The sequence below is a fragment of the Actinia tenebrosa genome, unplaced genomic scaffold (assembly GCF_029948245.1).
Source record: "Actinia tenebrosa isolate PJP-AT-01 unplaced genomic scaffold, QUT_ActTen_1.0 PGA_scaffold3__52_contigs__length_22856419, whole genome shotgun sequence".
Taxonomy (NCBI): Eukaryota; Metazoa; Cnidaria; class Anthozoa; order Actiniaria; family Actiniidae; genus Actinia; species Actinia tenebrosa.
Genome location: NW_028292580.1, coordinates 3377444 through 3403049, shown reverse-complemented (window position 1 = coordinate 3403049; position 25606 = coordinate 3377444). Strand labels below are relative to the sequence as shown.

The 25606-nt window shown below is 35.9% G+C and overlaps 1 protein-coding gene, 1 long non-coding RNA gene, 1 other non-coding gene and 1 pseudogene across 3 annotated transcripts; 2 read left to right on the top strand and 2 right to left on the bottom strand.

The window, feature by feature from the left end:
- Positions 1–7442: 7442 nt before the first annotated feature.
- On the bottom strand, positions 7443–7561 carry LOC148907769 (5S ribosomal RNA). The gene has a single exon (XR_016120952.1). It is a non-coding gene; the product is annotated as a 5S ribosomal RNA (ribosomal RNA).
- Positions 7562–7761: 200 nt separating this feature from the next.
- On the bottom strand, positions 7762–7880 carry LOC148907768 (5S ribosomal RNA; annotated as a pseudogene).
- A 2112-nt stretch (positions 7881–9992) lies between these two features.
- LOC148907766 (uncharacterized) lies at positions 9993–24570 on the top strand. Its single transcript, XR_016120885.1, has 3 exons — positions 9993–10504; positions 12107–12229; positions 23787–24570. It is a non-coding gene; the product is annotated as an uncharacterized LOC148907766 (long non-coding RNA).
- LOC148907767 (V(D)J recombination-activating protein 1-like) lies at positions 15117–17068 on the top strand. Its single transcript, XM_089035368.1, has 2 exons — positions 15117–15249; positions 15361–17068. The coding sequence occupies exons 1-2, from the start codon at positions 15228–15230 to the stop codon at positions 16314–16316; spliced, it is 978 nt and encodes a 325-aa protein (XP_088891494.1). The 5' UTR covers positions 15117–15227; the 3' UTR covers positions 16317–17068.
- Positions 24571–25606: the final 1036 nt, after the last annotated feature.

The window sequence follows — 25606 nt, the reverse complement described above, 5'->3', positions numbered from 1 at the left end:
TAAAAGAGTCCTCTTGTTTTGGATAAACTGGATAGACACTATTTATGGGAAGTTTATGAACGGCGACTGCTGGGGGGGGTCCAGGGATTGGTTTTGATGGGTAACATCGTAACACAAGCTGGGCCCGGATTTATTTTGAGAAAAAACAGTTCCACATGAAAAGTGTCAAACCCCGTTTTCGGTCGAAAAGTGGGTGCCCAAGAAACGAGGGCTGCGAAATCACACATCCTTCAAAAACGTTCGCAGCTCCAAGTGTAAAACCCAAGGTTACAAAAAAAAACATCAAATGATAAATGCAACTGAATATCATCAGAAAAGGGATGTTGAAGAGAACAATTGTTCCAGGTGATTTTAGACGTTTTACAAAACTAAACTTTAGTATAGAAAAAATGCATTCTTCCAGCGGGATATAAAGTAATTCGAAACACACTAGAGTTCTCATTTATGGTCAAACAATAAAACTGATATTTTTCCATGATTGCCTGTCTCACCTTCTAAAAGCGATATTTTTGCAGCTGTGGCCCATTCTCCATTTTACAAACTCAGCTGTACAGGGTGTTCAAATGATACGAATAACACGAACTACAAAAATTAGTTGGGTTTTTCCCACAGGCCTTATGAAAACTTTATGCGAAGTTGGAAAAATTTGCCATGTAAATATGCAAATTAGCAGTTTGTTTACATCTCTACACCACAGATCACGGCCGCAAAAAAGTCACTAAAATAGTTTTAACAGCTTATTAATCCACACATTAGCCTATCTAAGGACTATCTAAGCATGATTGGCCTTGTTATTATTCTTAAACGATTATTTTTTGAAAGTTAAGCCTACATTTCCGGTTGTGAAGACACTCAGCTTGCTTGCCTCGGCGGCAATTCCATCGGTGCGTAGTAAACTTAGTATCATAAATGACTGTTAACATGCTCTATAAACGTTCCTATTCCTCACTAGTGGTATCCATCTTATCACATAGTATTTTCACTACTGAGTATAAGCTTGAAAGTTCGTATTACTTTGTAAATAGCAGGGATCCAACCTGTCGAGGCGGATTATGTGAGCTGATGGCGTGACAAACAACAGTTTGCGCGGAGCCGGACGTGACGTCGTTTGGTACAGTCCCTTTTTTATTGCCTGAACATCTTGTGATTTGGCATAAACTAAAGAGAGTCACTCGTTATCAAGATTTGTTTTTTTTAGCTGTCATATGCTTTCTTGCTTGATCGAAGTCATGTTTAAAATTGGTTACATGTAAGAGTGCAGTTGTAGACGGGTATACAAAGTCCCTCCCATACCCCACTAGCACTAGCTTCATGGCTGTACAATAGATCGAACGTATGATAGAGACGCCTGGTTTTGTGGAAGCGTAAATCTGAAATAAGACTAAGAAAAAAATGAAAATAAACTTTTAAGTAAATATATAATATTTTATGTCGATAGTGCGATTTGATAGAACTGTGATCTGAACATGACGCTTGTGTGGCCGAAGAGTCCAGGAATTTGATAGTTTCAATCAAATTAGAAAAATGTGTTGTACATTACCGGGTAGACAAAAATAAAAGTAGCATTTAACAAAGTGTTTATAGTCAGTATAGGAATTTGTTAATTATGGTGAGCATCAGTTATGGAGGCTCGTGAATCGTGTTCTTTTCAAGCCATCATTGGTGGTCATTATGGGTTTGACCCAAAAGAAAGAAGTAGATCTGTCACTAACGTTCCTTTGACAAGATGTAAACGGGACATCGCCGAGGACAAACGATGTTTAGTATAGTTGAAGTTGAAACCAAGGTCGAATTAATTCTCGCAAGAGTATGTATTTTTGAGCCCCCTAGAACATAGACAGCCTTACAATCTGTCCGCATCACCGTGCGTCCTTGGGCGTCAGCTGTAAACGGACCTCAGCGAAATGTTCTGTACCCGTAACTCTTCTCAGCACAAAGCCGATGTCAAAAGGAAGCCAAAAGCAGAGTGGGGTTTGAGCAAAAGGGGATCGAAAACTGTGTTAAAAGAGACTGGTGTTTTTCTTGCTGTTGGTTCAGGTAGGTTGGTGGATTGCTAGTATTATATTGACTAATATATATGGTCAATACGACGCCATGACTACTTGCGCAGTGCTCAGTCGTGAAACTGTGCAAGCTTGACGCTACTACATCATTGATTAGGACTGGTCATAAAGTATAACGGGGGTGGGGGTGTGGGCAAAATCAGAATAGAATCAGTGTTTTTTATCGTGGCCCACATAAAATGATGCTGAAAATCCTGATGACCCAAAACCAGTTTAGAAGCAAAATTGCAGGCCCACCCATTTTAGTTGTCAAATTTTATCAACAGCCCACCCCTTTTAAGGAGTTCAAAATTATGTGACCCATCCCTGATTTTGCCCCCAACCCCCACCCCCCCCCCCCCCCCATACTTTATGACCAGTCCCTTACACATATAGAAATAGTCTTGGGGAGGCCAACAAAGAGAGTGAAGTTATCTTACGAATGGAAGAATTGACTTTGTTAAGTCGAACAACTCGAGGGACGCAAGCTACTTGATTGCAAATCGATGTGGGATGTGGTTTGATGATTCCAGTTAACTTATTATATAAACTAGTTCTTTGATGTCTGAATTCCATGAGACATTAGGATGCGTTCATAATGTATGGCAGAGAGTGGTTGTGAGGGGGGGGTTGAAAACTTTTTTCAGAGAATTGGGGCGGATGCAAAACTTTTAGAACAAGCTACGAGAGTTTGCCAGGGGGGGGGGGGGTTATATTATTTTTGGGGGGGCTTTTGGGTGATCTTAAGAATTTTTTTGTCACTTAAAGATTTCATCTGCCTCTGCCCCTTCTGCCATACAATATGAATGCAGCCTTATTCAAATCGGGGGTCTTTTTGTCGTAAAGAACAATATCATTGAAACCTTAAAAAAACAAATCTTGATAACGAGTGATTCTCTTTAGTTTATGCCAAATCACAAGATGTTCAGGCAATAAAAAAGGGACTGTACCAAACGACGTCACGTCCGGCTCCGCGCAAACTGTTGTTTGTCACGCCATCAGCTCACATAATCCGCTTTGACAGGTTGGATCCCTGCTTATTTACAAAGTAATACGAACTTTCAAGCTTATACTCAGTATGTGAAAATACTATGTGATAAGATGGATACCACTAGTGAGGAATAGTAACGTTTATAGAGCATGTTAACAGTCATTTATGATTACTAAGTTTACTACGCACCGATGGAATGCCGCCGAGGCAAGCAAGCTGAGTGTCTTCAACACCGGAAATGTAGGCTTAACTTCAAAAAATAATCGTTTAAAATAATAACAAAGGCCAATCATGCTTAGATAGTCCTTAGATAGGCTAATGTGTGGATTAATAAGCTGTTAAAACTATTTTAGATGACTTTTTTTGCGGCCGTGATCTGTGGTGTAGAGATGTAAACAAACTGCTAATTTGCATATTTACATGGCAAATTTTTCCAACTTCGCATAAAGTTTTCATAAGGCCTGTGGGAAAAAACCCAAACTAATTTTTGTAGTTCGTGTTATTCTATCATTTGAACATTGTACAGCTTGAGTTTTGTAAAAATTGGAGAATGGCCACATGCAAAATATCGCTTTTATAAATGTGAGGTAAAATCAGTGTTTTACGAGACTGTGAATTACTATGCTGGAAGAATGCAATTTTTTCTATCTAAAGTTTAGTTTAAAACGTCTAAAATCACCTGGAACAATTGTTCAACATCCCTTTTCTTGAATTCAGTTGCAAATTTGATTGTAACTTGGGTTTTCACTTGGAGCGAGAATGTTTTGAAGGCGTGATTCGCAGCCGTTTCTTGGGCAATTTTTAGACCGACACGGGGTGAAATTGTTTTTTTCAAAAAAATCCGGATTTTTTACGTAGATCGAAAAACCGACCCCAGTGCGTTCATAAACTCATCAAATAGTGTCTACAGACAAAAAATGAAGGACTTTAAATTTTTTTGATTGTGGCCACAAATTTTCAATTTTGCTCGATATTTCTGGAAAGTCGCTCTAAACAAGCCAAAACCCACACTTTTTGCAGGACTATATATTATTCAAGTTATTCTTAGAGACAAACAGGTTAAATTCCATCAATGTGTGAAGTTTAAGAAAATTCTATAATAGTACAGCATTTAAAAAAATAATTTGTCTGGTTTTTATTCAACTTTTTCAATAAACTGGTGCAGTGAAACCTAAACCTCATGTTTTTTTCCTGTTTTGAAATGATTCCGGCTTTCCTTTGCATAAAACGTTCCTATTTAAGAAAAAATAGTCAGTCGCCAGTTGGTGTGAATTTTTCTAAAATTTTGGGTTAGTTTCAAACGTGGGAATTATTTTAAAATGTATTCTATAGATATTTTATGTTTATTTATTTAACTATATTTATTTATTTATTTATTTATCAATCTATTATTTATATTCATTTCCTCTTCTTAATTTATTGGTGTTTTTTGAACGATCTCTACTCATTTCATAATTTAATAAACAGATCAAAACAGTTTTCCGTGTTTGATACTCTGATCAAAACACGCGGGATGTTGGGAGAACACGAGAGGAGCGTAACAAACCACGACACGTAGCGGAGTGGTTTCCAGCTTCTCGAGTGTTCTCCCAACATCCCAAGTGTTTTGATCAGAGTATCAAACACAGAAAACTGTTTTTGATTTGTTTTATAAAATAACAAACGCGCTAAAAGATAAAAAAAAGCAAAGTCTAAGTAAATTCTCCCTACGTGCCGTCTTATTCAAACTGACCAATGAGCGCGCGCGATAGATTAAAAATGACGATAGCGTGTTTTGATACTCTCATCAAACATAGTTTTCGACCAATCATAGCGCGTGTAGTATCCCAATTATTTTATAAATATTTATTCGTTTATTTATTTATTTGACTGTTTATTTTTTAAATTGTTTATTTAATTATCTCTCTCTTTCTCTCTCTCTATTTATTTATTTATACATTTATCTATCTATTTATTAATTTGTCTATTCATTCATTCACATTCATTCATTCATTCATTATTTAGATAATTTAGATGTAACACTGTTTCACACTTTAAGTGAGTTCACTATAATTAAAATATACTATTCCAATAGATAAACAAGAATTTAAAAATTCATGGAAATAAAGTGTCCAATTAAAGCATAAAATTTTCGCTCCCAGTCTATTGCAATATTTCAGGAGCGTTGCGTTACTAAAAGAAGCGCTTTGCTATCCTAAACAAAATTATTAGCGGGGATTTTTAATAAAAACTAAAAACTCCCGGGTATCTAGTATTTTGAAAATCGTTCCCGGGACCTTGTTTACTAGTGTGAAATCTTTCTAAGTGCCACAACTTGGACGCCGTGTATATAGTATGGCGGGACTCGGCGAATGCATATTCGTCAAATGTCTAAGGATTCTAAGAAGCGCTTTGCTATCCTAAACAAAGTTAGAAGACTTTGAATCCATGAAAGTTATTATTAGCGGGGATTTTTAATAAAAATTAAAAACTCCCGGGTATCTAGTATTTTGAAAATCGTTCCCGGGTCCCGGGTATCTAGACACTTCCATAAAGTTCAACTTGTGCTTCCATATTTTTCAGAATTTTTTCCCCAATATTCAAGGACTTTTCAAGGTTATACGAACTTTATTATATCTTATTCTCATTATTACTTGTATTTATTTCGTATTTTAGTTTGACTTGAAGTTTAGTTATGATTCAAGCGCAAACAAAAATCAAACGCTGGATGAAAATATAAACGTTTCAAACTGACTTCAAAAGTCTGTTTGACGAGGCCGTAAAATCCAACAAAATCTCACAAAATATTTAAAAAATTACCGGAAAACATTGCAAAATCTCAAATGAAGAAGTAGAGCATAAATAATTTGGCTTATTTAAGTTTTTTCAAGCAATAAATCGTTGAACTTCAAGCTAAATTGTTGAGAATGAGTCCCGCCAAAAAAATGGCGACAAGCAAGCGAACTCTTTACGGTCAATTTAACATTAAAATATCGCTTTAAATTAATAAACTAAACAATAAATGGCTAATATAATAGGTAATTTACCTTTAGGATGTTGTATGAGCCCTTAAAGATCCATATTTGAGGAATAAAAGAAGGATTTTTAGTCACAAAAACGCCCTCACAACAACTTCTCTCGTCGACTGCTCTTGAACTCAGCTAAATACCACGTGCCTGCTTCGTTTACATGTCGAGACAAAACAACACCACGGGGAGGTGAAGGGGAACAGATTCATGGTTTATAGCACAAGAAGATATAGAAATATAGATAAGTTTTTGATGAATTCCCAAACATTTCCTCATAACATGAGACCACAGAAACCAAGCTTGGGCTACCTGTGCTACAAACCAAAGATGAGAATATGTGGACCGCATGGCACTAATGAAATACATGAAGATATAGAAATATAGATAAGTTATAGTGCTTGGGAACATATTCTCATCTTTGCATCATAATTACCGCTAGCTAAAATCTATTTCACCCCGGCGTGCTCTCAGTCTGACCCCTAGCTCAGCTGGTAGAGCATCGGTAGTACAATTCCGAAGGTCGTGGGTTCGATTCCCAGCGAGGTCGGAAATTAATTTTTCCGAATTTAATTTCAAGGGCTTTCGCCCGGAATAACCTCGTTCTCAAGCACTATAATTAAGATTTTTTTCCCCCTCCAGTAAGAAATAAGAGACTTCTCTTATTTCTTACTGGTGGGGGGAAAAATCTTAAAACGGGCTAAATTCAAAAAGTAACCACACAGTGCAAAAAAAGTGTTATTTCACCTCAATGATCGGGTAAAATTTCGAGGCTTTATTTCACGTTTCAATGATTTTACTGAAATTTTTGATGAATCCCCATTCATTTCCTTATAACATGACAGAAACCAAGCTTGGGCTACCTGTGTTTAGAGTGACTTTGTAGCATTATTTACATGGTTCTCGGTGGTATGGCCGTAGACAGAAGTAACTGCGAAACTGAAGGGTTTTTTTTTTTTTTTTTTTTTTTTTTCAATAAATACTTTATTAACACAAAGACTCGACGATTTACAATTTACAATATAAAAGCTTGTCATGTTTTTTTAACCGACCTCCTCCTCTCACATTTTCTATGTGTTTTATGTAAATAGTAGAGGAAAAGCTCGGTTAATCTGGGGGAAAAAGAAAAAGAAAAAAAAGAAAGGAAAAGAAAAACCAGCAACAGCAATAGCAAAAAATATATATTCAAAATATCAATAAATGCCGCGAAACTGAAGGTGCTTTATGTGGGATCACGTTTTAATCACCAACAAACGTTTCAAGGAAGAAAGAAAATACACCTACAAAACAAACAAAAAAAAAAAAACAAAAAAAAAAAAGAGTAGAGTAGTAAAATAAAAAAGTGAAACGAATAAAGTGAACGGAACAAATTGAAAAGAGAAGTGGAATAGAATGCAAAAAGAAAGTCTACAGCACCAGTTATTCCCAGGTGGTCTCCCATCCAAGTACTTTACTGGCCCTACCGAGTTTCACTTCGGTGATCAAACGAGAACCGGTTTTTTCTCGGTGGTAGGACCATAGACAGAATTAACTGCAAAACATAAGTGCTTTATGCTGAATAACGTTTTTAGCACCAACAAACGTTTCAAGGAAGAAAGAAAATACCGCTACAAAACAAACAAAAAACGACAACGAAAATGAATAGAGTAGTAAAATAAAAAATGAAACGAATAAAGTAAACGGAATAAATTTAAAATGAAAGTAGAATAAAATGCGAAAAGATAGTTTACAGCACCAGTTATTCCCAGGCGGTCACCCATTCAAGTACTATGCTGGCCCTAACGAGTTTCACTTCGGTGATCGGTCGAGAACCGGTTTTTTCTCGGTGGTATTGCCGTAGACAGAAGTAGCTTCACAACATAAGTGCTTTATGCTGGATAACGTTTTTAGCACCAACAAACGTTTCAAGGAAGAAAGAAAATACAGCTACAAAGGAAACAAAGAAGAACAAAAAAATGACCCGGGGGGGGGGGGGGGGTGGGTGGGACTCCGGGGAAAAAGTAACGGCTCTGAGTTTGTCGACTTGGCAAATCTTCATTGACTTCCACTACTGATCGGTAGAGAAACCAGAGAAACTTTTTTAAGACAATAAAGCTCTTATATTTTTTCCAATTTCGTGCAAATGTACATTCTTAGACTAGCTTTTATCAGACGTCTTATATTGAGTTCCTTAAAATGGGACGGCTCTATCAGTCTGTGTCGGGTCGTCGTGTTTACTTAGCTTCAAACAACAATAGTCTTCTTCCTCTTCTGTGCACGAATCGAACATTTCAGGTTGTAATAACGATGGGTTCACACTGGCTCCAAAGTTGGCACTTCAACCAAAAAAAAAAAATATATCGCGCAACCTCTTCTGCTGGAAGAAAAATATCTAACTGTACGCAAAAAAAAAAAAAAACCTGCAAGGGTTGAGCCAAAAAAATAAATATCATGCAACAAAAATTTCTGCGACTCCCCCATCAATTTTCTTTGGACCGTTATTCCTAAGTATATTACTTATGTTGTGCCTGTCAATTTTTGCAACACGAGAGCCACCTGATGTCAGGTTGCTGGGCGTTTGCTGTTTACATAAAGGGATTATATATTTTATATATAGCGCAATGATTTCCGTCTTCTTCAAGCCTATACCTCGTTCTCCATTGTAAAAGAAAATCTTCACGAAAATCCTCGTCCACATAAATGAAGATAACATCCTGGCCTCGGTTCCATTCCATTCCATTCCATTCCATTCCTCCAAGAACACTAAATCCGAAATACCCGTAACTCAAATCCTAGGACCCTATCACACCCATAACTAAAGAACCTTTGACAAAGACCATAACAGGGCCTAAGAGGAGAATCGAAGCAGATCGATGTTTTCCGTTTTAGTAGGAAAACCACAAGGAAAAATAAGACTTCCATGCTGAACAGCTGATGTTTTGCCCGCGTGTCTTTTCAGGTTTGTAAGGTGTATCACCCGCACATGTGTGTATCGCTTATAAAATATAAATTTTAAGTCGTTTAATAATAGCTCATAAGCATTAGTTCATTAGATCCATAAGCTCAGTGCCGTAAGCGTGACGTGCCGTGACCGTGATGCTTTCTAGTATTTTAATTGGCTGATTTTCTTCACGCGCAATGTGATTGGTCTGGCGTATCCCTTGCCGTGTCACGACCGTGTTCGTGCCGTAAACTTTTCACGGTCATACGAAAACTGCCCTAAGCTGAGGCCCCGTCCACATTATGCCGGATAAATTTGAATCCGAATTTTTATTTATTCGGTTAGGCCTACCGTCCACACTAGTCCGGGCGAATCCGGAACAATTCTTCACCGAAAACGAATTTTTTTCGAATACGTTCCCTGATTGGAACAATTTGAAAACGCCGGCTAGCCGTATTAGTGTGGACGGAGAACATTTTGTATCCGACATTTTTTAAATACGATGACGTCATGATTGTCATGGGAACATGGCGGGAAGGCTAAAAATTCACCGCGGGCTCAATTTCAGCTTCGGTGCACATGCTCAGATGTGCAATGAAGCGTTTTTGCCGCCCTTGATCGTACTAGTATGGACGCGAAACATTTTATGTGTGGACGGAAAACTTTTTTTTCGGTTTCGGTGTGAAAGTTGCGGATTCAAATTTATCCGGCATAGTGTGGACGGGGCCTGATACTACAGGCGGTACTACCACAGGAAGCCTATACAAGATTTGAGAACTGGGAAACGAAGATCTTTAAAACATCGCTAAAATGGCTTGAAATCACTACTTAAAAAACAAGGACGACGTAAACAACACTTCATGTGAGTAAATATTAGCTTTTATTATTGCAATTTTTTTCGTTAAATTGCATTCTGTTCTAAAAGCTTGTATGGGTTTGCTGTGGTACTAGCGGCGAATCAACACACGCAGAACGGGAAACGCGCGGGATTTGAACGGGTAACATGGCGGATGTCTAACACTTGCTAACACGTCTGCTAACATGGTCATTTCTTTCTCACCGTAGCTAAGCTTGAACCCATTCTTTCGCATTGCTAATCAAAATCAGAAAACTGGATTATTCAAAAATGCTAAGTTCGTGCATTTCTTATGCAGAGGTTTGGATTTAACTTTAGATATATTCGACAACATTGGCAAAGATATGTGGTTTTTATAGTCGAGTACCCCTCACAAGATAATGGACTATCCAAAGCCGTTAAAGCTAATACAGGATAGAAATATAGACGCGTTTGTGGAGTTGATCAATACCAGCGATGATCCTAGACGTATTATTAACGTAAAACACGAAAGATCTGAAGATAATGCGGCTATTGTTAGCGACAAATGGCCGACTCCAAGTATTAGAGATATTACATAGGAATGGAATGGACTTTGGTGAAGGTAAAATGGCGATACATGAAGCTGCCTATGGAGTACACCTGGACTGTGTAAAGTTGTTGATCAATATAGGTGTTGATTTTGACTGCTAGAGGAGACCCGACTGTTTTGTAAGTAGATTTATATTTAGTGTGGATATTTAACCTAATGCACCTATCAATGTTAAACCCCAAGAGTGCGGGTGATAAGTGGCATATAATTTACGATATCATGCTCAACCTCATCCAATAATTGCTTATTATTCAGTAATATTCAATGCCCCGGCAGTAGGGCTCTGACATAGCCACCACCTCTAAAAAGCTGCAAACTACAATAAACATAAGTTCTTGATAATGTCTAACTTGTCTGTGTCAGATAGGCCAGAAAAAATATTGCTTGCTTTCATTGCTTGCTCTTAATTTGATTGGCTTAAGTCTGAATGCTTTGGTTATATTCTATGTTATTAGATAGCTTAGATAGTACACATGCTCTGATCGGTCCACAACTGTGCTCTATTATTGAATTTATTATTCTATTGGTGAAATAGAAAACAGTTGTTAATACCATCTGCATGTGCTCAGTAAACTTTGCAAAGAATAATCATAAGAAAATTGCACAAAATCTATTTTTAAAAACTATGGGTATTATATTAGTGGAATATACTGCTAACCAGTCATAAAAAATTCCTCCATAAAAAATCAACATGTGACTTGAGTGTTGTGTACATAGAATATTAAATATAGTGGTAGTAGAGTGGAAACGGAAAGTGGAAGTGGAAACACTAATTACTAAATAGTACACAAATGTTAATTAAACAATAGGAAACAATGGAATTTGCATGAAATTGTGCTATTTAGCATTACTAAAGTTTCATGGTTATATTGTTTGCACTCTGTGTGAGTGAAGTGTTCCCAATTAGTGTGAAAGCCCTAGAACGACAAAACACTTAAAACACCTTTTTTCCTTGTTTCCTTCAGTAATAAAGTGCTTAGAAAGTGCTGAAAGCACTTGCCTACCATCGTCTTTCTTTTTACACTTCATTGTTGCTTATGTCTTTTATTACTGGATGGACCGTGGAAAAAACTGTTTTATTTGTTAATTATTATGATTGCTCTATTTTATAATGAAGTCATGCTTTGTTTACGATAGAAATTTAAGCTAAATTTAAGCTTAAGGTGGCTGCCTACTTTTGAACGTTCGATTTGAGCCCACGATGTGCACAAGCTCAAAAACCACTGAAAAATCTAACACATGAAAAAAATAATTTTTGTAGGGAATTTTGATTGACTTTATGACATTTTTTAAGAGCACCAAAACTACAAAATATGACAAATCACTATATCTCTTTGTCCTTTTGTTGAAAATATCCACGTATTATTGTAAAATGATTGACTAGCCTTCATTCTTGCAATCATATAGTCTGCAAATAACTATTATCTTATGAATCTTATTTTTTTCTAATCACTTCCGGTCGCGCCAATTTTGCTTCAAAAGCTCACACATAGACTTACATTAAATACTGATTATCTTGAAAACAAGCTTGGGACACCCAATTTTTCTTTCCAGATTTGGAATCAGCATTAAATTTCAATTCAGAAAATTCCATAATTATATATTTGACAATGGGCTGACAACAAAACCCCCACCCCCCCCCCCCCCCCAAAAAAATTGCTAAAATAATAATAAATCAGATTTTATGATATTGACTGAGGTGTTCAATTTGTTCATTTAAGGACTCCACTGATGCTTGCTTGTACAAAACCTAATATTGCTGTCATTGATGTGCTTGTCTTAGCTGGAGCCAGTTTGGTACAATGCAACAAGGATGGTTGGGACAGTTTCCATATTGCAGCAAGGTAATGTACATGCATCAAGAGATCCTTTGTACTGCTCTAACCACATGCTGAAGTGGTCAAAATGTAGGATCATGGGTTGTAAAATTTGCTATATTTTAAGAGAGAATTATTTTAGTATTCAAGCAGTGAGCACCAAAAACTATTTTCCTGAAGAAAGGCTGTTGTACAAGACTAAAATCTTGGTATTCAGAAAGTTTAACTTGTTTGGAAGTGGAGATGACTGATGTAAGTGGAATCAAAGTGTTAACCCAAAGCAAAAAATGTTATTCGAAAATGAGGTTTAGGTCTTCATTTGCTTATTTCCCATATATTTTCTATAAAAAAGCCTGACAAAGCAACATTCTAACACAAATGCAACAAAACATCTTTGTACAATTGAAAATACTGCTTCAAACAGGCATTTCATCATAGTACATCAGTTTCTAACTGTTTAAAAAAAAAAAGCGTTGAGCTAATTGCAAATCAAATACACCAATATATAACATATATTTTTACACCCCATGGTCCTTCGATTTGACCCCTTGAGCATGTGGTTAGAGCAGTAGAGTAGAACTCTTGATGCATGTATCACTGTCAGTAAAGTACCTTATAATGTGTAGTACAGAAATTATGGATACTGCCCATGGAGGCATTTGCTACGTAGGAATTTCTTCCATACAAACTCTGTAATTGTGTTCTTTCTCTAACCCCCTACCTCTAGGAAATTCCAATTTCTTCTGTACAAACTCTGTAATTTTGTCCTTTCTCTGACCCCCCAACCCACTAGGAAATTCCAATTTCTTCTGTACAAACTCTGTAATTTTGTCCTTTCTCTGACCCCCCAACCCACTAGGAAATTCCAATTTCTTCCATACAAACTCTGTAATTTTGTTCTCTCTCTGACCCCCCCTACCCCTTGGAAATTCCAAATTCCTCTGTGGGGGTATGGAAAATTTCTGGAACTACACAATACACTTTTCGCAATATACGTCTGGATCACATGTATCAAACCAAAGCATCCATAATTTTGAATGCATATTTATTGGTATATGTGTATTGTGGCAACATCTCACAAAATGCAATGATGTAGATTTTATTGGATGACTAAACAATAAAAGAAGGTTAAAGCATCAATTACACAATAAATCATGTGTGCTTGTTGACTGAGGGGGAGGGCCGGATAGAAAAATATTTGACTTATGGTCATGCTGTACAGTATGTGCCAAGCTCAGCGACTGATAAACATATTAAGGTGGGCCTGACTGTTTTTTCTGGCCAGCTCACATCAACTAGTCTGGCCCACATCATGTGGCCTTTTCCTAAGGCTTTATGTAGAGTGCACAAACAGGGCCATACAGGTCATATATAATGATAATTTGAGTTTTTGGCACCATCTTCGAGTGTTTGATTGTTATCTTCCAATGTGTAATTCAAATAATTATATCCCCTCCCCCCTCCCCACAATTAATTATATCCCCTCCCCTACTAAGTTTGTATACAGTCCTTTGACTAAACGTTGTCATTGATCGGATCATCCCTACGCGCCTAGACCGAAAAGGGTAACAAGTAAATTAACAGAAATGATTAATTGTTCTCTATCAGTCGATGACAATGAATTGAAAAAGTATCGGGTGTTAACTTGACATAATCATGACTAAAATGTGAAGTGCAAACAATATGCATACCTTCTTACGTGTGACATTGTTTCGCTTAAAATAGCGAAAAATTCCAGATAGAGAATATTCGTTGCCAGTTCATTCATAAATATTATTGGCAATTTCCAAAAGTGTTTTCTCAGGATGTTCTAAGACTGCCTCCATGATTGCATACTCAACTTGCGGGTGCATTGATGAATTATTATAGGGGCGACTAATTTCCGCTGGTGCCACATTTCCGTGGGCATTGAATTTAGAAATGTAACGTTGTATAGCACGACGAGATATCGCCAAGTACATTGCCACTTCTTCAGTTTTCTTACCCAGAACTTGCGTCATCCAAACTGCTCCCAAATTTAAATCTTCGCCATATGATCAAGGCATGTTTTAGCAAATTAAATGGGAAAGGAAACAGCGAGCTCAAGATGTGCTTGATAACATATGCGGCAGCTAGTAAGTGTGAATTAATTATCCCCATGATCCTTTTCGGTCTAGGCGCGTAGGGATGAAGCCGATCAAACGACAACATTTAGTCAAAGGACTGTACAGGACTGTATTTCCAGGGGTATATGTAATATTAAATAAAAGTTTTCGCCAGATAATTTAAAAAAAAAACAACAAAAAACAAATGGTAAGGGATAGAAGGAGGGGGAAACTGAATTAATGAATTCTCATGTAAAAACTACACTCTGGGGGGTACTTTAAAAAATTTCTTCATGGGGGGTTGTACATATGTAGATAGTTTCTTGAACTACACGCTGTATGTTACTTATTGTATGTTACTTACAAGTGATTTTGCCCAAAAAATAGAAATTACAATTTATGCAAATGATCATAAATTTTATGTAAGTAGTTCTTACAGGGGCAGGTTGTATGAAGATTAATAAAAATACGGAGTTGGTATGAAAGAAAATTGGAATCATCCATACCCACCCCACATAGGAATTTGGAATTTCCGAAGAGTAGGGGGGTCAAAGAAAGAAAAAAATTTACAGAGTTTGTATGGAAGAAAATTGGAATTTCTGGGGGGTACACGGCTGTTTCGTTGTGGACATTAGGTTTCAGGCCACTACTCGGCCAATCCATGTTGCTATGCACGTCTTTCGCTAGCAACCAAAATGGCGCCGAATTTAAAATCGTTCGCCATGAGAAAAAAACCTTTATTTTTTCACTAAACACAAACTATTTTTGAAAGCAAATATATTTCAGAGGTACCTGCAAGCCTTCTTTCTCGATTTTGTATTTTGAAATTTTGTTTTAACGAAAAAATATCATTTTCAAATCTTTGTAACTACGAAGTACGATCGTAGTCGTCCTTTTAAAGACAATAAATTAAGTGATTTTTGAAGTCTAATGGGAGCTTAATGGAAGTTTTTACAGGACCAGGTAAGCAACAATTCTTACCTATACTTCTTTTACTTTGTGTTTCTTTTCAAATTATTTAATGTCCATTTTTTTTCATCTTATATTTGGTATCGTAAATATGTGGATTCACAGGTTCGCAGAAGTACCATCACGAAAACCTGCAGCGTTGTTGTCGTATTTGTGGGGAGTATAGCGGAAGCAAAGTAAAACAATATTTCAGAGAATGCCATAAGTTCGCAGAGAAAATTTTAGTTACGTTCGGTGTGGACGTCGAAAATGATATTTCAGACATTTATCCGACTAAAATGTGCAATAAATGTTACATTAAGTGTTTCAAACGGGAAGTACATCACAACTTGAAAGTCTCCAAAGATGTATTTATATTTAAGTGGTTTCCTCATCAAGATAACTCATGTGATATCTGCAAAGTATTTAAGACATTTCAGAATGGAGGAAGAAAAAGAAAAAATATGAAATCAAGGGGACGCCCGGCCAAGAAAAAACAAATTACTAAAACCTCTTTCGACTCTTTAGAAGAAATAACAAACGCTATACCGAAGGAAATAATTCCCGTTGCCACTACTAGTAAAATGCCAGCTCTTGAGCGATTTGTCTTACCACCAGAAGAACTTGTCTGTTCCGTCTGTAAAGAAGTTCTTGACAGGCCTTTAGAATGCCCTTGTGAACATCACTTCTGCTATGAATGTATAGCCGAATGGATATATAACACTGGAAACTCCTCAAGTTGCCCCCTTTGTAAAAACCCTGTCAGTGTTGAGACCCTTTCTAAAGTTCCCCGTTTAGTTTTAAACCTTTTGTGCTCCCTTCTGGTGTCTTGTTCTTCTTGTAAAACCCCTGTACGTCTTGACTGTCTTGAAAAACACGAGGAAAGCTGTACAAAGTACCTGGCTCAACCATGTAGTACCACGGTATCAGAAGTATTGAAAACCCCTTGTAGTGCTCCTCTATCATCTTCCGAGGAAATTCTGGCAACTCACTTGATGAAAAGAAAAATGAACAACTCTACTTCATCACAGATAATTTTAAAAACAGGGGGCACTGTAAGTACCTTAAACCTCCGGGGGTAATTACTCCCACATAACAAAGGGCTGAGAGGATTGAGGTTGAGATCATAAGTCATTCCCTATTTTAGGGCTCAAAAAGGAAAACCTGTGGGTTTTCTCATGATTTTTGTTGTATATGATTTATCTCCTGTTTCAAAGTGGTATTTTTAGGGCTAAAATTAAACCAGGACCACGCCCTAACTGTAAAGTATCTTTTAGGGTTTAAATTTATTTTTTTAATGATCATCCTGCCCTTTTTACATGGGAGTACCCCCAGCTTACATCTTCCTCATTTGGGCATAATGTTGTTCCCATTACAAAGTTCTTTGCTACTTATTTTATTAATAATGACTGAAAAAATATGGCATCAGAATATGATTTTAAAAATAATCGAGGCCAAATTAGAAAGCCCAGTTCAATAGAGGGCAGGTCATATATGCGTAAAAGAATAACTAGCTACGTAGTGCTTAAAAATATCAGTTATCTGCTACTTAATAACTAAGGATTCACTCATGCATGAACCAAAGAAAGGCACTTAAGAGGTATTTGCTTCAGTTCTCAATGTTCTACTCCAGTAATATCCAATAGCAATTAGACAATACGCCTTTGGTTTTGTTTCACTAATCTCACACCCTAGAAAAATAACTATCCTATTTACATGTTCAATATTGTGCAATGATGTCTAACTTGGATGACAAAATCCAAATTAATGCTCATATGAAAATATATCCACCATCAACATACCACAAATAATATATAACTCAATCCTGTTAACAGCCCCTTCAACTCTCAGTTGCCAAGCAAGCCCATGTTGGCAGTTCTACTGCTAGCAAAAAAACTTTACAACGGAGAGCACTGGTGCTTTACAATGTTCGAAAAAAACATCAGTGGTGGGTCTGACGAGGACATGAAGGCTCAACATATCCGTGATATTCAAATAATGAAAAGATCTCATAGAGAAGAGTTAATCAAGTTGTCTGGAGTGAAGCTGTCAGTGCCACCAGGACAGGGGTTGGCCATTAAAACTGAGCTTGGGATTCCCTGGAATAAAATGCGGCACATTAGAAGGTTTGAATATCCTACATGTATGAAACTAATTTTTCTTAGGTATAACATGTTGGCTAAAACTTTTCAATTAATCCTGACTATTCTTGAAACTCTTTTAGGTGGTTAGACAGCTGGGGTGTCCAAATGGCTAGTGAGAAGGAGCAAAGAGTGTTATCGAAAAAACAAAAAATTAAGGATGTTTACTGTGAGGGAATGCCATTTCTTTTTACCAAATCAGGTGGGGGGACGGAGATACGGATGACTGAGTGTGCTATGATTCAAAATTTACATGGCCTTGTTCTTGGTTATCTTGAAGAGCACAGCAAGTAAGTTGTTGTACTATAATATTATTGATAGGTAGTCAAAAGGAAAATAAACACATTGACTATGGCAACTAATTTTAACACCAAAAAGTCAATGTACTAGCCACAAGTTAAAACACATTTTGTAAATATAGTTAATGTACCTCTTCAAAACATTTTTTGCAACCTAGACACAACAGCCTGACCTGGCATGATGGGCTAGTGCCAAGTGATGAAATCTGGGTAAAAGTAGGAGGTGACAAAGGAGGAGGAAGTGTTAAGATGGGCTTTGAACTGGCTAATGTTGCTAGCCTAAATTCCATCAAAAATACAGTGGTTTTTTCAATGTTTGAAGCTCCAGACTCTATTCACAATCTTGAAATTGCTTTGAAACAGTACCAGGATGATGTGACCAGTTTACAGCAAGAGACATGGAGGTAAATAAGCCCTATGTATTTGCTATATGGGTATGGTAATTGAGCTTCTTGTCTTTGATACACATTTAACTTTATATATACATTTATATGTTTAATTTTAAATTGTCTTGAATAGGGACTATTGTCCTGGCAAGGATCATAATTTTTCACTTTAGTGTGTCTTAGATAGGGTAATAAATTTTGACCTAAAGGTATAGAATTTCTGCTTGAGTCTCAATCTGTCTTGAATAGGGCATGGAGTTCTAAGATATCACTGCGTCTTAGATAGGGTGAGGGTTATTGGGGCTCCGATCCCCTATCATGACCCAGTCCATGTACCAACCCCCCCCTCCTCCCCCGTTAATAAGTTCTCTTTTCTGCTAGTAAATAAATTAAGAAAATGTTGTGCGTATCTTTGACCAATTTATAATTTTACAATGAAAATCAATTTTTTGGCTTTACAGAGACTTGTCCTTTAAATTGTTTTTTTATGGAGATTACGCTTTCCTATGCACAGTCTTTGGAATATCTGGTGCCAGTGGTGAGTATAAAATTAGGGAAAATCAATTATTACCAGTTGTACATTACTTACCATAATGCAAGTGCCAAAAAAGGAAACCAATGAAGAATTTCCAGTAGTTACATGAATAGGCAATCTATATATAAAAGTATAAATTAGCATTTGATTATTGTTAACAATGTAAAACACATGCATTATAATATTGTAGGCAAATACTGTTGTTTGTGGTGTTTGATAACTCAAACTGAAATGCAAGAGTCACTTGATGAGAGAGGAAAGAAACCAAGCAGAACTATAGAAACTCTGAAAGAGGACAACAAATGGTTCATAGAGGCAGGGTCAAATATCAAGAAGGCTAAAATGTTTAACAATGCAATCCGACCACCTCTATTTGATATCCCAATCGAACAGGTAGGCAGACTAATTTTAAAACAGTTTCCATAGCAACTAATAGCAAAAATTCAAATATAAAATTATATGAAGTTTTGAACACTGTTGTTTGTAATGAAAATAGGTATTTAACCTAAATAGATGAGGAGAAAAACTAATGCTAAGGTTTAAATACTGCACCAGCAGAGATAAAGAACAACCAATCCATATGAGCACTCGAAAAACAATTAATTTTAATCAATGGGATTTGATGAATGTCTTTTTAAGGTTTGCTTGCCTGGACTTCATATCAGCATTGGAATTTTTAATAGACTCTATGACCTACTTGTGCAAGAACTTCATACTTTAGACATCCACATTGCAAATGAAATTAGAGATGGAGAGGTGAGATTCAACAATCATTCATCAAAATTAATTTCATGGTAAAACACTCATCCAGTTTAATGCAAAACAATACAGATTGGAAATCATGAATTCCAAAACTATATTGAAGGAATCAAAGTCCATCAAAATTTAAAAAACCAAGAGTCCAACCTTTTGGAAGAAGCACAAGAGTTGGAATCAATGGCATCCTATAATGCAATGCGATTCAACAATGAAGAACAGGTGGAATTTCTGTTAGACAGGGCAGATAGCCTACGCAGTCAAGCTAATGACTTAGTGAGTAGATAAAATTATCTGTAATATGAGGCCAACATGGTATTCTCTCATACTGTACTTTGAAAACTTCAATGTAAAACAAAACTCTTATTATTTCAATCCATAGTATACTACTGATATTCTTTTAATTAGAGGTGAATTTGCATAAATCATATTGTGAAACACATTTCAGACACTACGTATGGCCTCGGTCTCTGTTCCAGTACTACCCAATGAGGATGGTCCCTGTGTGCAAGAACTAGCAAGAGTACTCAAGAAAATAGGGGCTGAAAGACAAGCCTACCATGGAGGTAGTTTCAATGGAAATCACACAAATAAATGTCTGAAGGTAATTAACAGTAATAAAAAGTAATAAAAATCAACTCATAAAAAATTATAATTTGATCTAGAAATGGCCTGGATGAAAATTACTCTGTGTAAATCTAGTGGCCCTATCAAATTGTGTAGTTTATTGTTAGTTTAGAAAAAAAAACAGCTAAAATCTGAACCAGTAAAATTGAAACTAAATTCAGAATGACAGTATTAAGAAAATACACTAACTCAAACTCTTAATTTTAGGTTACTAGTATAGATCAACTGAAACAAATACCTATCCTGGTATGCAGTCAATTGCTGAAAAAAGATGTGATAGAAGCTGAACTAATTTCTGACAAGTTCGGACAAGTTCTTCAAACCTTTGGCAAAGTACACAGAACTCTAAATAGCTCACGAAAGCTTGAAGAAAATGAAATAGCTGAGTTAGGTAATTATATCTTAAACTTGAACTTATATGTTGGAATAAAAATAAGATGTAAAAAATTCATTCATAAATTTAATTTATGTTTTTACAGAACAAAATGTGTCATTGTTCATGAAGCTGTATAGAGCATTTTTTCCGCATGCACCAGTCCTACCCAAAATGCATTTTTTGGAAGATCATGCCCTTGAATGGGTAAGAAGATTCAACACAGGTCTTGGACTGCTTGGGGAACAAGGTGCAGAATCCATTCATCACGAATTTAATGAACTTTCCAGAACATATTCATGCATTAGGAACAAAGAAGAAAAGCTGAAATGTATGATAGAAGAGCATAACAGAAGATGCAACCCTGTTAATCGAGATCTAATTCCAGAAATCAAAAGAAGAAAGAAAAAAGAAGAATGAAACTTGGCAATGCTTCACTTTAGAAATGTGAGTAAGCTTATCAATTAAGTGGCACGCATATAGACACTAGTAGACACTACTGTAGATGACTTTTTTATAAATAGAGTCATGAAAATTTAATTAGAAAATCATATTGCCACCAATCCAAAAAATCTCAAATAATCGTTTGTTTGTCCGAAAACATAATTTGGGAAATGTGCAATGAACTACTTTGTTTATCTTATTTTACATACATGATGTAATACATCATCTGTAGATCACAAGCTTGGCATAATATTATCTACAATTTACAGCTGTATGAACAGCACTAAACTGCGTTAAAAATCAAGACCTCAATCGTTTACTGTATTCGAAGCTATTAAAAGGTGATTCAGAATTGATCGTAAGCTAAATAAGTTCAGTTTCACTGACCATATTAAAATTAAGCTTAAGCTTATTATTAGCTTCGAATTCAATACGCTTATTTAAAAAAATCGAAAATGTCTCGATAAAAAAATGGACATAAATAATATTTCTCATATTTAATTACATTGACAGCATATCTTTGCGTTTTGGACTCACCTGAGACTTGGAAAACTTCCATTCCTGAAGCAATTACGCTGAACATCTCAACCTTCTGAACCATGTGGACCATAACCGCCATTTTGCTCGTACGTTGTCCAGATTAAGAACTCAACGAAGTCAAGTTTTATTTAGGGAAAAATCTACTTCCAAACTTGGGAGCACTCAATTTTACAAGCATCCTACCAATCCTGCTAAATGACTTTGTTGTATTTAAAGATCTTGAGGGGAAAAATCATTTTTTTTAAGGATCTACGAACTTCCGACTCTCAAACCCTCGATGACAGAAACTACAGCCTCGATTCAAAACAGTTTGGCCGCGTTTTTCTGCACATTCCGAAGACTGAAACCTAATGTCCATTTTTTATTGAGTGGAAACAGCCGTGGGTAGGGGGGTTTCTTAAAAAATTCCTCCATAAGGGGGTATGGATAATTTTTTTGGAACTACACCTACTTGCAAGAACGTTGACATATGAAAATAGAACATTAGTGATTTAGTGGGATAGGAATTATATTAAAAAACAAAAGAAGATCACTGAAGCTGAACTTTTTCTTTTGTCTTTTAATGTATTCCTTTCTCACTTAATTACTAATGTTCTATTTTCATATGTCAACGTTGTTGCAAGTAGGTGTACCACACAATGGTATCTATTTATGTGAATTTGTTTCTTCAAGAATTTTTTTTTTTTTTTTCAATTTTACAGTATGTATTTCCTCAAAATTTTTTTCTCTTCTCAATTTTTTAAAAAATATCTACATTTTTTCATTTCTTTTAGAGAAAGGCATGTTGATATTTTAGAATGCTTACTAAAAAAGCTGAAGGAATTTGTATCCTCGCCAAAAGATTTAGCAAAAATGGACATACTCCTCTACACACAGCAATGACTGACTGACACTATGCATTCATATAGGGAGGGGGGCTGGCTCATTATGTAAGGATTCATAAGTGGGAAACAATGTGATCCAGATTCGAGCCCTGTTGAACTAGGTTTCATATGTGAGAAGAGTTGTTTGTTGGTTCTCCTGTACTTTGAGGGTTTTTTATTCAATTTATTGGCTGCCTTGTCAATTGGTTTGAAAAGCCTGTAAGGTGTTCGGCTGTTCAATCAGGAGTGGCAAATGCCTTAAATTTTTTTAATTAAGTATGGGGGATGTCGGAATGGCAATTATGCACTCAGGGCCCTAATATTGATAACAAATGTAGAACTGTGCTGACAATCTAGGTTACCCTGGGTAAATAAAATCGTATTATTTCTCAATTGACACGGTTTTATTTGTTATTCACAAGGCTTTGATTTTTCGTTATGACTCTCATTATCAATGCGAGGTCAATATATAGTTAGTTATTAACCCGGTTAATAACTATATATAGACTTCACATTTATAATGAGCAGCATTTGATAGAAAACCTTCTCAATTAATAAATAAAATACTTAATTACCTCGAACATTGGGCCTGCGGCCCTCGGGATGTATATAGCTTATTGCCTCCGTTCTCGGTAATTAACTCTTACCTTCATGTATTATTATCCTTTAGTCCCGCCTCACCTTCTACCTCAAACCAGGAATACTTAAAAAATACAAGAATTCACATCAAGTGACATCCCCCCCTACTCAAATCCCGAAGAAGATTTAAACCTCTGTTGATACTAATACCAGTTCTTACTATTGAGTTCTCGGTTGCTCAGGGCTTTCCTCAATTTTATGCATATTTATGTTTCCAGTGAAGGTTCAAGAAATTTCAAAGTATTTGTATAGTTGAAGTTCTGCATTCTTTACTTTACTGTTGGTATCTGTGGATATTTAGAGATTGATATGAGGCAAAGCTTGAGCAAGGGCACTAGGACATCAAACGTTGTTGGATTTCTATAGTATTTTTCCTTTCGATTATTTGAATTAAATTAAAATTATACTTGTTTACTTAATCTTGTGTCCATGTTTCTTCACTGTTATGATGCCGCCGTTTTCTTCCAAAGGTCAAACGGTTTGAATAGCTGATGAGAGTTACTTCTTTAAGCTGTTCCATACTTGAATCTGTTTGTACCAACAACACGACGGCGCGATGCTCATTACTTCAATAATATTCAACTGTCCTAGAGTTAATTTTGTTAATCAAATTCACTTTAAGTTCCAACACGGAGACAAGATAAGTAAACAAGTATAACATTAATTTAATTCAAATAATCGAAAGGAAAAAAAAACTATTGAAATCCAACCACGTTCGGTGTCCTAGTGCCCTTGGCCTTAGGTGATGATCTGTGATCAATTAACAGAGCGGGAATTTGAAACTCGAAAAAATCTATTTGTTCCAACCTTATCATCACTTTAAGAAGAGGACAATAGACAATGAGAACTCAATGACCTCCCCTTCAATCTAATACTGATAGAAACATATGAAGAAAACAGTATACTCTATTTAATCAATTTTTTAAATTATATTTTGGTACACATACAGCTATTCATGGTAAGACTGAACCAGTGAAGTTTATAGTAGACAACTGATATTACAAGCCTGATGTCTCTGACAGCTGTGGAGCGACTACATTAATGGATGCTCTACGCAGTGGTCGGATTCCTATTGCTGAATACCTCATAACACACCATCAGGTTTGTACCCACAAACATTGTATATATGGATGTTACCCCTCATGAGTCATGGTTAATTTGCTAGTACAAATCTATGTCTTGGGCTCAAATTCATTATCAAAGTGTTTAGTGTGGCCTAGCTAGGAATCTTACAGTGTCAGGAGCGGATTTGAACCCCCATACCTCAGAAAACTTTTTTGTGTTCCAAAACGGACAATTCTAAATGGAAAAGAAGACATAATAATGTGTTATAACCAAAATTTTAAAGTTGGCTCTCTGTCTACTACGCAGAAACAAACAATTATAACATTACTTGAAAAACCAGGGAAAGATAATAGATTTATGGATGCATGGCGTCCAATCTTATAAATGTGGATACGAAAATGTGCAGTAAAGTTTTAAGTAATCGTTTGATAAAGATCTTACCCGCTTTAATAAATCCGGAACAAGCCGCTTTCTTCACAGGAAGAAATATTGATGAACCGATACGTGTAATTAGCGATTTAATGGAATATTCGAAAATTAATAATATATCACCTATATTATTCGCCGCCGATATTGAGAAAGCGTTCGACTCTATCAAACACAACTTTATATTTGCAGTCCTTGAAAAGTTTGGTTTTGCGGATAATTTTATTAAATGGGTAAAAATTCTATTGAGTAATAACCTCAGCTGTGTCTTAAATAATGGAAAAGCGACGGATTTCTTTGACATCGGAAGGGGAACCAAACAAGGGGATCCTATATCCCCATATATCTTCATCTTGACAATGGAAATCACGGCAATCATGATTAGACAAAGTGAAAGCATTAGAGGAGTAAATATTGATGGTAAAGAAAAAAAACTAGTTCTCTTTGCAGATGATACGACTTTTTTTATGCAAAATGAGTCGTCACTTGCAAAAGTTCTTCAAGAGTTGGATCGTTTTTATAAGTTTTCGTCATTAAGACTGAATAGGAAGAAATCAGAAGCAGGATGGTTGGGAAGGGAAAACCGTGACCAACCAAAGCAATTTAAAGATATTAATTGGATAGATTTTCATAAAAAAGGAATCAAAATTCTGGGTATTTACTTCTCTTATAATGATAATTTTTTGTATGATGAAACGTATAATTACTAATTTTCAAACAACACTTTCTATATGGAAATCAAGGAATCTTACTGTTTTGGGAAAGATTCTGATTCTTCGTACTCTTGCAATACCTAAACTTTTATTTGTATGTAAATTCATTCCAGTCCCTGAGGATTTTATTCATTTAGTTGAAAGGTTGACAAAAGATTTTGTATGGAACGGGAAAAAACCGAAAATTAAGCATAACACGTTAATTGGTGACTATTCGGATGGGGGTTTAAAATGTCCCGATTTTGATTCAATTTTGAAAGCAAATTATTTTAAGTGGGCTACACGCTTAGTTCTATCTGCAAAAAAACAAAACACAACTCCGATTAATTCCATCTACTTTTATTGACTTCACTTTACTAACTTCAATCAGGAACGAATTCCTACAAATATTCCCACTTTTTATAAATTGATTCTAAAAGGATGGGCAGAAATAACTGACCAAAAAGTTAACAGTCCTACTAAAGTAGGTCAGCAGTATCTCTGGAATAACAAATACATTAAAATTGCAAATAAATCAGTCTTTTACAAGGCTTTTTCCAATTGTAATATAAATATAATTGACGAT

Excerpts from the sequence above, each read along its gene's own strand:
- LOC148907767 (XM_089035368.1), top strand. The coding sequence starts at position 15,228 with ATGGAAGTTTTTACAGGACCAG. Across the intron at positions 15,250-15,360 it reads GGAAGTTTTTACAGGACCAG|GTTCGCAGAAGTACCATCAC; the intron begins GTAAGCAACAAT and ends GTGGATTCACAG.